Raw genomic sequence first — 15,972 nt, 5'->3', positions numbered from 1 at the left:
TAAGGAATATCTGGGGTGTATTCAGTTCAGTTCAGTTGCTCAGTTGTGTCCGACTCTCTGTGACCCCATGAATCACAGCACACCAGGCCTCCCTGTCCATCACCAACTCCCGGAGTTCACTGAGACTCACGTCCATCGAGTCAGTGATGCCATCTAGCCATCTCGTCCTCTGTCGTCCCCTTCTCCTCCTGCCCCCAATCCATCCTAGCATCAGAGTCTTTTCCAATGAGTCAACTCTTCGCATGAGGTGGCCAAAGTATTGGAGTTTCAGCTTTAGCATCATTCCTTCCAAAGAAATCCCAGGGCTGATCTCCTTCAGAACGGACTGGTTGGATCTCCTTGCAGTCCAAGGGACTCTCAAGAGTCTTCTCCAACACCACAGTTCAAAAGCATCAATTCTTCGGCACTCAACTTTCTTCACAGTCCAACTCTCACATCTGTACATGACCACAGGAAAAACCATAGCCTTGACTAGATGAACCTTTGTTGGCAAAGTAATGTCTCTGCTTTTGAATATGCTATCTAGGTTGGTCATAACTTTCCTTCCAAGGAGTAAGCGTCTTTTAATTTCATGGCTGCAGTCACCATCTGCAGTGATTTTGGAGCCCCCCAAAATAAAGTCTGACACTATTTCCACTGTTTCCCCATCTATTTCCCATGAAGTGATGGGACTGGATGCCATGATGTTAGTTTTCTGAATGTTGAGCTTTAAGCCAACTTTTTCACTCTCCACTTTCACTTTATTCAAGAGGCTTTTTAGTTAGAGTGCCTGATGAACTATGGAATGAGGTTCGTGACATTGTACAGGAGACAGGGATTAAGACCATCCCCATGGAAAAGAAATGCAAAAAAGCAAAATGGCTGTCTGGGGAGGCCTTACAAATAGCTGTGAAAAGAAGAGAAGCAAAAAGCAAAGGAGAAATGGAAAGATATAAGCATCTGAATGCAGAGTTCCAAAGAATAGCAAGAAGAGATAAGAAAGCCTTCCTCAGCGATCAATACAAAGAAATAGAGGAAAACAACAGAATGGGAAAGACTAGAGATCTCAAGAAAATTAGAGATACCAAGGGAACATTTCATGCAAAGATGGGCTCAATAAAGGACAGAAATGGCATGGACCTAACAGAAGCAGAACATATTAAGAAGAGGTGGCAAGAATACACAGAAGAACTGTACAAAAAAGATCTTCACGACCCAGATAATCACAATGGTGTGATCACTGACCTAGAGCCAGACATCCTGGAATGTGAAGTCAAGTGGGCCTTAGAAAGCATCACTGGGGTGTGTAGAAGGATTTAATTTTTATTTTATTTTATTTTATTTTTAAACCTGAAACACTGTATTAGTTTTGCCAAACATCAAAACGAATCTGCCACAGGTATACATGTGCTTAGGGAGGGCCTCAGTGAGAGACATGATGTTTGAATAAATATCTGAAGTGAGGAAATGAACAAACTATCTGGAAACTGGATGGAAGAATACTCCAGGTACAGGCAATATCATCTTCAAAGGCTCTAGAACTGAAGTATGCCAGGCATATCCAATGAGCCGCATGGAGGCCATGTGGCTGAAATGGAGTGTGTAAGATAGGAGGGTAGCAGAGATTAGCTAGTTACTTGGGGATAAGATCGTGTAGGTTCTTTTAGCTCATAATAAGGATTTTGAAATGGGAATCAATTGGAGGATTTTGAACAGATGAGAGGCATGATCTGACTTAACACTTTATCATTTCACTGTCTGCTATTTAAAGAACAGACCACAGGGGACCAAGAGCAGAGGCAGCAAGACCAGTTAAGAAGCTTTTACAATGATCTCAGCAAGAGATGATGAGCCAGAGTCATAGCAGCAGAGGTGATGACCAGTGATTTTGTTCTGAATATGTTCCCTTTTGAGTGGAATGCCCATGAGACTTGTTTATGGATTGAGTGTGGGTGTGAGAGCAAAAGTGGAATCAAGAATAACATCAGAGTGTTAACTCTGAACAACTGGAAAGTGGAGTTACCATTATATGTGATGAAAAAGATGACAGGTGATCCAGGTCTGTGTGTGTGTGTGTGTGTGTGTGTGTGTGTGTGTGTGTGTGTAAGTAGATATCTGAACCTCAGATATGAACGTGTTAGGTTTAAGATGCTTCTCGGACATCAAAGTGCAGATATGGGTTACAGGAGAGTTGTAGGATGGAGATATTAATTTGTAAGTTATGAGCTAATGGAGATTTCCTCTTGTTAGTTCCTTGTAACTTCCTTTATCTCTGGAGAAGAGTAAATTGGTTGAATAACCATTTGCTAAATTTTGGCTGTGCAGTGCCATGTTATGGTGGCTTGGGCATGTGTCTTAATTCTGTGTTCCTGTACCATGGATAATACATTCTATCACCAAGATTATCTGAGCCTGTACAAGGGCTGTTGCTTTTTGTATTATAGCCAATCTGCACCTACCAAAGGGATCTGCCGTTGTGGCCATGGTTATCTGAATACACCCAATGGTTTTAAGTTCATATGTCATTGGTGTTTAATTTGCTGTACTTATATGAGCATACACCATGGTTGTCTAGTTTTGCAATGTGGACTGGCTTCTTTATACTAATTTTAAACAACTATTATTATGTTTTACATTCTACTCAACACTGGAGAAGGAAATGGCGACCCACTCAAGTATTCTTGCTGGGAAAATCCCATGGGCTTGCAAAGAGTTAGACATGACTGAAGCAACTGAGCATGAGCTTGCAACATACTTGTTTGAATATTCATGTCACTATATGATGTTCTTTTTCTATAATTTTCAGTGTATTTACCATGAATATGTGAATTATATTTGTTTGTTAACATGTTATAAATAATAATTTATTCACTGTGGTCATCATTACTTGAAAGATATCTATTCTTCATTGTGACCTCTTGCATCTATATCTTAACCTCTCTTACCCAGTGAAAAAAAGTACAGCATGTCTACCTACTCTTGGACCATGGCTTCTGTTCCTACCTCGTGGCAGTCTAGCATGACCATCTCCTCCTAAACCATGTCACTTAATTCCTGTATCATGGTTGCCATGATGCACACATTGTGTGTGCACATATCACAGTTAAGGACTAATATACCAAATGCTTCTTCACATTCATCATGGTTGTTTAAGTATATACCATAGGTGTCTCTAGCTTCATAGATGTTTTATTATGTTTGAAGGGTCTTTCTTTAAGTGTCATGGTTTTCAGTTTATGCACTGTGGTCACTTGAAAATTCAGCAAGGTTGGCAGAAGAATTTTAAACATCTGGCCTTCTGCTGTCCTTATCTGCACTTGTTTGATGATCATCTGAGGTTGATCATTTACATGGATTTACATCATTTACATGTACATGATCATGTACATGGATTTATGTTAATGGCTAATGTGCCATATTTCTCTGTACACGTATCAGAGTTGGGTCCTGTTTTACAGATATGTGCTATCTTGCTAAAGCTACCTGTTCCATGTTGTTTTTAATTAAAAAATTAATTCTGGTTAAAAACACATAAACAATCAACTATTTTAATGGTACAGTTTAAGTTACTAAGTATGTTCACATTTTTGTACAGTACTCTAGTGGCATTCTTTTGATCACATGCAATGTCTTAATGAAATATGTACCAAGGATGTCTTCTCTTGGTCAGTGTTTACTAGGCTTATTATGGTTTTCTGACATATACCCTGGCCAAATGATTTTATATCATAAATGTTCACATGAATTACAATAATTTGTTTGCTAACAAGTGTCATGGTAGTTGGAGGGCACACATTATGTCCAACTTCTTTTATATGTTATGAATGTCTTCTCATGCATAATGGTTATTTAAACATGTATTAATATCTTAGTCATGAGTTCATATAACATTTTTGTCTTCTTATGCATCATAGTTTTCTCCTTCCAAATCATGGGCATTTGCTTCTGTGTCATTGGCATCTATGCTTAGTGTGAAGGTTTGCGGCTTGTTTACCATGATCATTTGATCACAAACCATAGTTATATACTAGAATAGCATAGATGAGCACACACTACTGGTATCTTTGCTCATGCAGCATGGCCACCTTCTCCTAAATCCAGGATTGTTACTCAGATACTCATGTTTTTTGAGTATGCATCATAGTTCTGTCCTGTATTCCATGGATGATTTCTACAATTTGGACTTCATATCCTGTACCAACTCTCTTTTTTCCTGTAGAGTATTTATCAATCATGATTATCTGAGCATTAATCTTTCTCATGTGATTTTCAAACTTTGGGTCCTATGAAAGTTTGAACATATGTCAAAGTTATTGCCCATACTACAGGTGTTACTCTTGCCTTACAGTTGTCTCTTTATGCACCGTATTTTCTTCCTCATATGCTATGATTTTCTTAACTGTACTGTTTTTATTGATTTTTGTAAAATAGCCATCAACTCTTATACAGCTCATGAATCATGATCATCACAGCACTTATTAGGTTGAGCATTAGAAATTGATGTTTTATGAAAGAAAAATTGTCAAATATTGGCACATTTATATGATGCAACTTAATACTCTGACTATTTCTATCTATGCTGTGGACATTTTCCCATGTCAGAAATCTGTCTTCTTGCATATCATAGTATTCTATGCCTGTACCAGATTTAAGAAGACAATCTAAAGCAGAACCTGAGTGACTGAGTGAAAGTTGCTCAGTCATGTCTCACTCTTTGTGATCCCATGGACTGTAGCCTGCAAGGCTCCTCTGCCCATGGAATTCTCCAGGCCAGAATACTGGAGTGGGTACCTGATCCCTTCTCCAGGGGATCTTCCCAACCTAGGGATCGAACTCAGGTCTCCCGCATTGCAGGCAGATTCTTTACCAGCTGAGCCACCAGGGAAGCCCCAATATAGAACCTAGTGGCTGCTTTGGGACAAGGAGGGTGAGGATCAATTTAGAAAGACTTTTTTCCTTCATCTTCTCATCAATCAGAATAGTTCTTCAGCATGTATCTGTTTTACATATTAGTCTCTTGTATAAGCTTTCCTTGGGAAAAATGTTCCATATCCTTCTATGCCTTCTGAAAATTAAACCACCTCTATGACTGAAAAAGAGTATGGTGCTGGGTCAGAATTAGGTCTTCTTCAGGTGGTCAATGTCACAGATTCTAAGGGGCCATAAGGATACAAGCAAGTGGCTCTTTACACTGTTTTCTTAACCCCATGTCCTGGGTAAACCTCCACCGAGCCAGGGTTCGTAAAACAGCCTTGCATATAGACAACTCTAAATCACATAATCAGTATAATCTGCTGACCATGGAGGGACCTCTGTACCAGGAGACTAGGCTTGGATTTCTTCTTTATGTTGTGGCCCTATTTTGGGCTGGCTTTGCCCTCAAATATTTCTTTATGGGAAAACATTGTGTCTCATCATTCAGCAGTTTCTCAATCTGATTCAGAGGAAACAGTCCCTCTACTCCAGGCCTTTTTATATTTTGAAAAACCATCTAACCATATCAAGATGAGAATCAATCCCAAAAATTCTATAAAGAGATTCCTAATATCCTAAGATTTTCTACAATATTGCATAATTACTCATGAAAAGACATTTGTGATAGTAAGAAATCAAACAGGATTGGGGGGAAATAAAGTGAAGATGAGAGATTATTTTAGGATCTTGGATTATAAGAGGTAACTGAGGCTGAGAGAAGTTCTGTGACTCACGTAGTCAGAGGAAGACAGGGAAAAAGATGAAATTGTAATCTAAGACTTCTGGTTACTGATTTAGAGTCTTCACACTATGCCTTCTATTGGATGGGCTCTGGTATAATCAAAAGAAGGGTATGCCAGAAGTGAATTTTGGTGGCATTGGAGAAGGAGAACTGTCACAGTAAGCATTTAGTAACTGTATATTATGAAAATTAAATGGTTCTGAGTTGAAATAAAATCTTCTTTTTTCATCTCTTCTTTCTCCTTCCCTTTGTCTTCTCTTCCTTTCCTCTTCCTCTGAATATGGAACTCACAGGTCTCTCCAAGTTGGTGCCCAAGAAGATGATAATCACACAAATGAGTCAGTTCTACATGGCTGGCCTTGGGCTTCTCTTCCTGATTAATATTCTCCCTGGAACAACTGGCCAAGTGGAATCAAGACGACAAGAACCTGGGGACTTTGTGAAGCAGGATATTGGCGGGTAAGTACCTAAACTCCTAGAACAAAAGAAGACTGTGATAAATTATTGACTTGGGTCAAAGTATTATTTTTTTAATTGAAGTATGGTTGAGTTACAATATTGTGTTAGGTATAGAGCAAAGTGATTCAGTTATATGAATATTCTTTTTTCAGATTATTTTCTATTATAGATTGTTACAAGATATTGAATATTGTTCCCTGTGATATACCAATAAATTCTTGTCACTGTGTATCTGTTAATCCCATAGCCTTTTGTGCCTCCCCCATCCCTTTCCCCTTTGGTAAGCTTGAGTTTGTTTTCTGTCTGTGTGAGTTTGTTTCTCTTGTGTATCAGTTCAGTTCAGTCGCGACTGCGTCCGACTCTTTGCAACCACATGAATCGCAGCACGCCAGGCCTCCCTGTCCATCACCAACCCCTGGAGTTCACCCAAACTCATGTCCATCGAGTTGGTGATGCCATCCAGCCATCTCATCCTCTGTTATCCCCTTCTCCTCCTGCCCCAATCCCTCCCAGCATCAGGGTGTTTTCCAATGAGTCAACTCTTCGCATGAGGTGGTCGAAGTATTGGAGTTTCAGCTTTAGCATCAGTCCTTCCAATGAACACCCAGGACTGATCTCCTTTAGGATGGACTGGTTGGATCTCCTTGCAGTCCAAGGGACTCTCAAGAGTCTTCTCCACAGTTCAAAAACCACAGTTTGAACCACAGTTCAAAAGCATCAATTCTTCGGTGCTCAGCTTTCTTCACAGTCCAACTCTCACATCCATATAGAGAGTCATTTTATTTTTCGGATTCCACTTATAAGTGATACATAATATTTGTCTTTCTCTGACTTATTTTACTTAGTATGATATTTTCTAGATCCATTCACATTGCTGCAAGTGACAATATTTTATTCTTTTTATGGCTTAATAATATTCCATTGTATATACATACCACCTCTTTTTAAAATTTAATTCTTTATTGGAGTATAATTGCTTTACAGTGTTGTGTTGGTTTCTGCATACAACAACATGAATCAGTCATAAGTGTATGTATGTGTGTATGTGTATATATATATATCTCCTTACCCTTTTCAATCTCCCTCCCAGTCCCCCCACATCCCACCCCTCTAGGTTATCATAGAGCACTGAACTGAGCTTGCTGTGCTATACAGCAGGTTCCCACTAGCTATCTATTTTATGCATGGTAGTGTATTATATATGTCAATCCCAATCTCCCAATTCATCCCACCCTCCCCTTCACCCCTTTTGTCCACAAGTCCATTCTCTATGTCTGTGTCTCTATTTCTGCTTTTCAAATAGGTTCATCTGTGTCATTTTTCCAGATTCCATATATATGCATTAATATGCAATATTTGTTTTTCACTTTCTGACTTACTGCAGTTTGCATAACAGGCTCTAGGTTCATTCACCTCAGTTTAAGTGACATTCATTGCTTTTATGGCTGAGTAGTATTCAATTATCTTAGTGTACTCTAAGTCTTTCAATCTTCTATCAGCATTTTCAAGGATGATCTCTGGGGCTGAGGGCTATAGAACTAGACTAATATGTCCTTAGAAACTTGGCCCGCAAGGCCCTTTTTACTCTTTATTCCAGTGTGGAAGAAAAAAAAAAGACTAATTCTATCTTATTAACTTCTCATGTATCTGATTTCATTGGGCATGATAGATATTCTAAATAAGATGAAAGTTCTAAATAAATGAAGCTTACCTCGTCAAATGTTAAAGGCTTTTTAATTTTAACTGCGAGTAAAGTTCTCTAAAAGATATATTACAAGTTATCTAATAATACTAAAGAAGGATTTTGAACAGAATAGTCCTTCTTCATGGTGACTTTCTGATCATCATAAAGAGTGTTCATTATGTTTATTCTATATCTGCTTTTTTCTTTTTGTGTCTCCATCCTCAGTGTTAGCTGTCACCTCTCCTGTTTATATTGGTTTGCTTATATCCTGTTGGTGCTTTGAAAGTCAGATAATCGAGCCTTTTGAAAACTATATTAAAGAGAAGGCCAAGATATCCTGCTTGGAAAAGCAGAGACAAGTGCTTATATTTAATACAGAGATAGTAAAAACTTTTTGGGGGACTTTACTTTCTTCCATGTCCAATACAATTCATGCTTTTGAGGAGATAAAACTACTAAAAGTCTGGCTCTGAATATTAGTGTTGGCATTATATTTGTATTTGCTGTAAATATAGAAACCAATAGAACATTAAAATGTATATGCTGGTAGCTCTAATACTCAACAGCTGCTGCTTTTTGTTTGCTTGTTTTCATACCTTATTAATGATGTTTCTGTGTGTTGAATAAAATCCATTTGTTGCATTATTTTATCCACCTTTAGTGGATTATTCAATTAAATCACATGGTTGGCTACCCAAGCAGCTTCAACAAACAACAGTGGTTTATTAACCAATACTTTGTTTAAATCATGTTCTAAATGCAATAGCTCTCTGTAGGCTTAAGCAAGGAAACAGGTTGCACACCTGGAGAATTTGGTTTAGTAACTTATATGCAGAGTACATCATGAGAAACGCTGGGCTGGAGGAAGCACAAGCTGGAATCAAGATTGCCAGGAGAAATATCAATGACCTCAGATATGCGGATGACACCACCCTTATGGCAGAAAGTGAAGAAGAACTAAAGAGCCTCTTGATGAAAGTGAAAGAGGAGAGGGAAAAAGTTGACTTAAAGCTCAACATTCAGAAAACTAAGATCATGGCATCCAGTCCCATCACTTCATGGCAAATAGATAGGGAAACAGTGGAAACAGTGTCAGACTTTATTTTTGGGGGCTCCAAAATCACTGCAGATGGTGACTGCAGCCATGAAATTAAAAGATGCTTACTCCTTGGAAGGAAAGTTATGACCAACCTAGATAGCATATGAAAAAGCAAAGACATTACTTTGCTAACAAAGGTCCGTCTAGTCAAGGCTGTGGTTTTTTCATTGGTCATGTATGGATGTGAAAGTTGGATTATAAAGAAGGCTGAGCACCGAAGAATTGATGCTTTTGAACTGTGGTATTGGAGAAGACTCTTGAGAGTCCCTTGGACTGCAAGGAGATCCAACCAGTCCATCCTAAAGGAGATCAGTCCTGAGTATTCATTGGAGGGACTGATGTTGAAGCTGAAACTGCAATACTTTGGCCACCTGATGCGAAGAGCTGATTCATTGGAAAAGCCCCTGATGCTGGGAAAGATTGAGGGCAGGAGGAGAAGGGGACGACAGAGGATGAGATGGTTGGATGGCATCACTGACTCGATGGACATGGGTTTGGGTGGACTCTGGAAGTTGGTGATGGACAGGGAGGCCTGGCGTGCTGCTGTTAATGGGGTCACAAAGAGTTGGACACGACTGAGTGACTGAACTGAATTGACTGAACTTGGGGATAGTGCCTAAAAATCTGCATTTCTATCAAGTGCCTACCTGACTCTGATATAAGGAATGTTTGGACAATACTCTGGGTACACAGTCCTTGTTTTCCAAGAGCTTACAGTGTATTTAGGAATATGGGCTTCAGAAATTTTAGAATAGCAGACATGGGAAAACCCGTTGAGAGCATCTTATCTGATCCCTTATTTTGTGCATGACAAAATTGGCTTCCAACAAAGGACATTTACTTTTCTAAGACTTTACAGAAAATTAATCATAGAGATAGGTTAAAATGCCAGTCTATGATTCCTAGTCCCATAATTTTTAAAGAAAAGCTGCAAGGAACAATTTCAGCTTCCTGTAATATATTTCTTATACTCTTGTTCCCTGGCTCAGTATTTTGACCATTAACAACTGAGAACTGTATGTGTGAAAAGTGTTACGTTGGACTGTTATGAAAATATCCTTCAGTTCAGTTCAGTCGCTCAGTCGTGTCCGACTCTTTGCGACCCCATGAATCGCAGCACGCCAGGCCTCCCTGTCCATCACCAACTCCCGGAGTTCACTCAGACTCACATCCATCGAGTCAGTGATGCCATCCAGCCATCTCATCCTCTGTCGTCCCCTTCTTCTCCTGCCCCCAATCCCTCCCAGCATCAGAGTCTTTTCCAATGAGTCAACTCTTCACATGAGGTGGCCAAAGAACTGGAGTTTAAGCTTCAGCATCATTCCTTCCAAAGAAATCCCAGGGCTGATCTCCTTCAGAATGGACTGGTTGGATCTCCTTGCAGTCCAAGGGACTCCCAAGGATCTTCTCCAACACCACAGTTCAAAAGCATCAATTCTTCGGCGCTCAGCTTTCTTCACTACTCTGGGTCAAGATTGTTGAATATAAGCAATTTAATGATGGGTCAAGGTAAGTAGCAAGTAAATGCCAAATGGATCTTTTATCCCAGTCTGTATATCATGATTGCAGGGAGAAATATCAATAACCTCAGATATGCAGATGACACCACTCTAATGACAGAAAGCAAAGAGGAATTAAAAAGCCTATTGATGAAAAAAAAAAAAAAAGCCTATTGATGAAGGTGAAAGAGGAGAGTGAAAAAGCAGACTTAAAACTCAACAGTCCAAAAATGAAGATCATGGCATCCGGTCCCATCACATCATGGCAAATAGATGGGGAAACAATGGAAGTAGTGACAGACTTTGTTTTTTTGGGCTCCAAAATCACTGTGGACGGTGACTGCTGCCATGAAATTAAAAGGCCCTTGCTCCTTGGAAGAAAAGCAATGACAAACCCAGACAGTATACTAAAAAGCAGAGACATTACTCTGCCAACAAAGGTCCGAATAGTCAAAGCTATGGTTTTTCCAGTAGTCATGTATGCATGTGAGAACTGGACAATAAAAAAGGTTGAGCACCAAAGAATTGATGCCTTTGAACTGTGGTGCTGGAGAAGATTCTTGAGAGTCCCTTGGACAGCAAAGAGATCAAACCAGTTAATCCTTAAGGAAATCAACCCTGAATATTCATTCATTGGAAAGGCTGATGCTGAAGCTCCAATACTTTGGCCACCTGATGCGAAGAACTGACTCATTGGAAAAGACCCTGATGCTGGGAAAGATTGAAGGCAGGAGGAGAAGGGGGCAACAGAGGATTAGATGGTTGGATGGCATCACCGACTCAGTGGACATGAGTTTGAGCAAGCTCTAGGAGATAGTGAAGGACAGGGAAGCCTGGTGCGCTGCAGACCATAGGATCACAAAGAGTCAGACATGACTGAACAACAACTATCCTTGTCTGACTGTAATTTGTTGAAACCTGAGATGTGTATCAGTCAGGATCCCAAAGAAAACAGATAGAGAATTTCAATTAAGACTATTTGAGGAGAATATGTTTGCAAAGGGACTAATTGTGAAGGTATGATCTGGGTATAGGTACACTCCAAGGAATAGAGCAAGAACCTAAGGCCAGCAGCAGATATGTCATATAAAACTTTTTAAGAGTGCAGAGATCTTTAGTGGAGGAGCTTTCACAGAGAGAGAGAGCTAAGAGATTGCATACCCACACTTTCCCTTCTTCTTCCCTCTGATCTTCTGCCTACTTGAAGTCAGAGGCTGTGGCAGCCCTGCTGATATAGTTCATATAGGTTATCCTTATAAGAAAGTGAACAGGTTGAACACGAGTATATATCTAGAAGAAGGAATGATAGACATTGGGCACAAGGCCTTACATTTACATGAACCCAAATCACCACTTTTTCTGCATCAAGATTCCATAGTAGTGGCAGTGGTGAGCAGATATTGTGAATTTAAGAGGAAATGGTTGAATTAATTATCTCCTTGTCATATTCATAGCCTGACTTGGTGCCACTGTTCCAAAGGTTCTTCTAAGTGTCTGCTTTCATCATGAAATCTATTTTCTCAGTTCTCTTAATCTCAGCATAAACTGGCACCTGTGGCTACACATGTATTGGGTTGGCCAAAAAGTTTGTTTGGGTTTTTCCATATCATCTTACAAAAAAACCCAAATGAACTTTTTGGCCAACCCAATAAATACTAAGTTACTAAGAGAAACATTAAGGATTTGGTTTTTATTTTACTTTAACTCAGTGAATAATGTGAACAGGTAGGGCACATGTTGAGTGGGTATGTGTCAAGCTAATTTTGATTGAAGTGCAAGTATGTAAAGTCCAGTCTCTTCTGTGTGTATATAATCTCTATTATGGCATCAATACATTAATACTCTTACCATTCAATCTCCAAATCTTAAAATTTAGGAACCAGGTGTGGGACCTGAGAAGTCATAAGTCCTAAGCTCTTATCCTGACCAAGAATCATTCTTGCATTATGCTTTATGATTGACCTACCAGTTTGAATCCCTCCAGTAGTAAACTGCATTACTACCATGGGCATATAGCTCTAGGGATGGGAAAGTGCTTCCTATATCGAACAGAAGTCCACCTTCCTCTAATGCCTACCTGTTTTAGGCTTCTGTGACCCTTCCTATTTCATACTTCCTTCCTCTCAGAGCTACTCCATGCTTTCTTGTCTACAAGATAACTCTCATCACTTTCAATTTGTCTTCTCACATGATACAGTTTTCCAGACAGTGCTTAAAACTTGGTATTCTCCTTTGCTCTCTACATTTTTTTGAAACTTAGTTCAATACTTTATTTTTAGTTTTCATATTCTATCATGTTCCTTTAGAGCTTATACTTAAATAACTCTTACTATGTGCCAAGCACTATTCTAAGTGCTTTACATATGTTAATTCATATAATCCTTAAAACAGATCTGCTAACTAGGTGCTGCTATTATTCCTGTTTCAGAGATAAAATATGGAGACACTGAGAGGTCAAGTAACTTGCCAAAGCTCACACAGTTTAAAAGCAGCAGAGCCAGAACCGAAACCCAGTCTAGCTTCAGAGTACATGCTATTAATTGCTACAATGTATTGGTTTTCATGTGTTTGGTCACCCTTAAGTAAAAATTAGGAACATGTCCATATATTTTGTGTACATGAACATTTACTTATGTATAGTAATCCCTCAACCTCTGAATATTTAATATCTCAGCCACATGACTACCTGGCCAGTGCTACAATTGGGCAAGTATAATTTTCTTATAGGACCTAGAGAAATAAGAAGTATCATTTTCCATTTTGAAGTAGAAATACAGAATTTGTAACACAGGGCAGAGCTGGACATTTGAAGCCAGGGTCAAGAATACTTGGTAAGTGATGCTCTGACTTCCTATTGTATCAGGTCAGGAGGCAACGGTGTCTCAGTATTACTGGTGGTAAAATGAATCTCTTGGTTAAGGTGATGACTGTCAGGACTCTCCACTGCAAGGATACTAGCCACCAGGATTGATTGAGAGATTTGAGCTCATGACCACCTCATTGCTTTGGTCATGGCCATGGATGTGGGATGGAGAGTAAATAATAATAGTGTAGAAGAGAATATTCCTAGTACTGTAGTTTGCCTTCATTTGTATCATAATTCTTTTCTCCACATAGGCAGTGTTATAAATGGTTCTCAGGCTGGCCTATGAAAGTCTGCTTAATGAGAAATGTTGCTGAAATAGTGCTCGTGCATTGGCAATTACAATCATTCAGACAAATTACAAGAAATAAGGACTTGTGTAGCCTTGCCTGAAAGACTAATTGCCTTTTATGGCATTGTTTCAAAGGAAGACTGGACCTTTATTTCTTTGCAAATTTAGAATACAACCCATTTTATGTTCAGGTATGTCTGCTTACGTTCACATATGAAATCATATCTCTAAGGTATAGTACCTTGGTATTTAATCATTCAGAACATACAGTAGTCAGATCTTCTTGTGTGTTTCTGTGAAGCTGTCGCTTTTAGTTACTAAGAAGGTAGAAAGGACTTGGTTTTTATTTTACTTTAATTCAGCAAACAGTGTGAATAGGCAGAGCACATAGTGAATGTGTGTGCCTTAAAATAATACTTCTTTAGTTTCAGAACAAATCTATACGTGCCATTTAAGAAAAGGACAGCTGTCTGAGATGGATTGTGCGTATTCTAGCCAAAAATACGTTTATTCTTTTTTCTTAAGTGGCTTCTGTAAAAACATTAGAATGTGTGTTACTGAGTTCCAAGTATAAAGCTGGCATCCCTAGTGCTGAATTTTTAGCTTGACCCTTTCACTTATCAGAATGACTGGACCTGGACAATAAAAACATGAGGGGTATGGGAAAATGGTAAATAATCTGATATGGCTATGGTTTCTGGTCAGAAAAAGTACTAGAATTTGCAGCTGTAAAAGTATATGGGGAATGGAATGCAGAGTCACAGAAAACCACATGATCTGAACAGGAATTTTTAAAACATACTTTTTTTTAAAAAATTGAGATATAATTTACACATATTGATAGCATTGTACTTAAGGTGTAAAATGTTATAGTTTGATACATTTATATATATTGCAATATTATATAGTAGAGTTAGCTAATGTCTCTATCATGTCACATAGTTTCTTAGTAACTTTGAAGTTTACAATATAGTATTGTTGACTATAGTCACTGTGTTGTATCTCACACCCCCAGAACTTATCTACAACTTGTAAGTTTGTAGCCTTAAACGAAATCTCCCCAATTCCTTACCACCCCAATCTCTGGTAACTACCATTCTAGTGTCTATTTGCACAAGTTCAGGGTTTTTTTGGTTCCATATAGAAATGATTTCACACAGTGCAAAAGGTGGCTTAAAACTCAACATTCAGAAAACTAAGATCATGGCACCCGGTCCCATGACTTCATGGTAAATAGATGGGGAAACAGTGGAGACAGTGACAGACTTTATTTCTGGGGGCTCCAAAATCACTGCAGATGGTGACTGCAGCAATGAGATTAAAAGACGCTTGCTCCTTGGAAGAAAAGTTATGACCAACCTAGACAGCACATTAAAAAGCAGAGACATTACTTTGCCAACAAAGGTCTGTGTAGTCAAAGCTATGGTTTTTCCAGTAGTCATGTGTGGATGTGAGAGTTGGACTATAAAGAAAGCTGAGCACTGAAGAATTGATGCTTTGTGGTGTTGGAGAAGACTCTTGAGAGTCCCTTGGACAGAAAGGAGATCCAACCAGTCAATCCTAAAGGAAATCAGTCCTGAATATTCATTGGAAGGACTGGTGCTGAAGCTAAAACTCCAATACTTTGGCCACCTGATGTGAAGAACTGACTCACTGGAAAAGTCCCTGATGCTGGGAAAGATTGAAGGCAGGAGGAAAAGGGGATGACAGAGTATGAGATGGTTGGATGGCATCACTGACTCAACGGACATGAGTTTGAGCAAGTTCTGGGAAATGGTGAAGGACCGGGAAGTGTGGCATGCTGCAGTCCATGGGGTCGCAAAGAGTTGGACATGGTTGAGGGACTGAACTGAACTGACCTGGGACAGTTAATCCTCATTGTCCACTGAGTTGGACAATAATAGCTCTAGCAATTTACATTCTCACCAACAGCGCATGAGAGTTCCTGTTTCTTCACATCCTTGCCAACATTTGTTATCTCTTGTCTTTTTGATAAAAAGTCATTCTAAAAGGCGAGTTGATATTTCATTGTGGTTTTGATTTGCTTTTATCTGATGATTAGTGATGATGAACAACAACAACAATACTTGTTAGCAATTTGTTTGTGTCCTCTTTGGAAAAATGCCTACTCAGTTTCTTTGACCATTTTTTAATTGGACTATTTTTCCTTTTGCTATTGAGTTGTATGAGTTCCTTATATATTATAGAATCCAATATATATATTATATTTCTTTATATATTATGAATATATCTTGTTAATATTACTTTCTACATAGTAACTTTGAATTTTCTTTATTTTTAAAATCTGTTCTCCCCCAGGAAATATACAGTATTAGAAAAAGATGCCAACCTTTTAATGAAGTAAATTTCTTCTATCTTTG

At 38.8% G+C, this 15,972-nt stretch overlaps 1 protein-coding gene across 2 annotated transcripts in view; it reads left to right on the top strand.

The window, feature by feature from the left end:
- GABRA3 (gamma-aminobutyric acid type A receptor subunit alpha3) overlaps positions 1 to 15,972 on the top strand; it is a 236,506-nt gene that overhangs the window by 91,347 nt on the left and 129,187 nt on the right. For both annotated transcript variants that reach the window (XM_055563543.1, XM_055563544.1), the window contains exon 2: positions 5,989 to 6,154. In XM_055563543.1, the coding sequence (XP_055419518.1) occupies positions 6,015 to 6,154 (140 nt within the window). In that variant the 5' untranslated portion in view covers positions 5,989 to 6,014. The remainder of the gene's footprint in view (positions 1 to 5,988; positions 6,155 to 15,972) is intronic.

This window comes from Bubalus kerabau, chromosome X (assembly GCF_029407905.1).
Source record: "Bubalus kerabau isolate K-KA32 ecotype Philippines breed swamp buffalo chromosome X, PCC_UOA_SB_1v2, whole genome shotgun sequence".
NCBI classification, from domain to species: domain Eukaryota; kingdom Metazoa; phylum Chordata; class Mammalia; order Artiodactyla; family Bovidae; genus Bubalus; species Bubalus kerabau.
The sequence above is the reverse complement of the archived record's forward strand: the minus strand, read 5'-3'. Positions and strand labels throughout refer to the sequence as shown.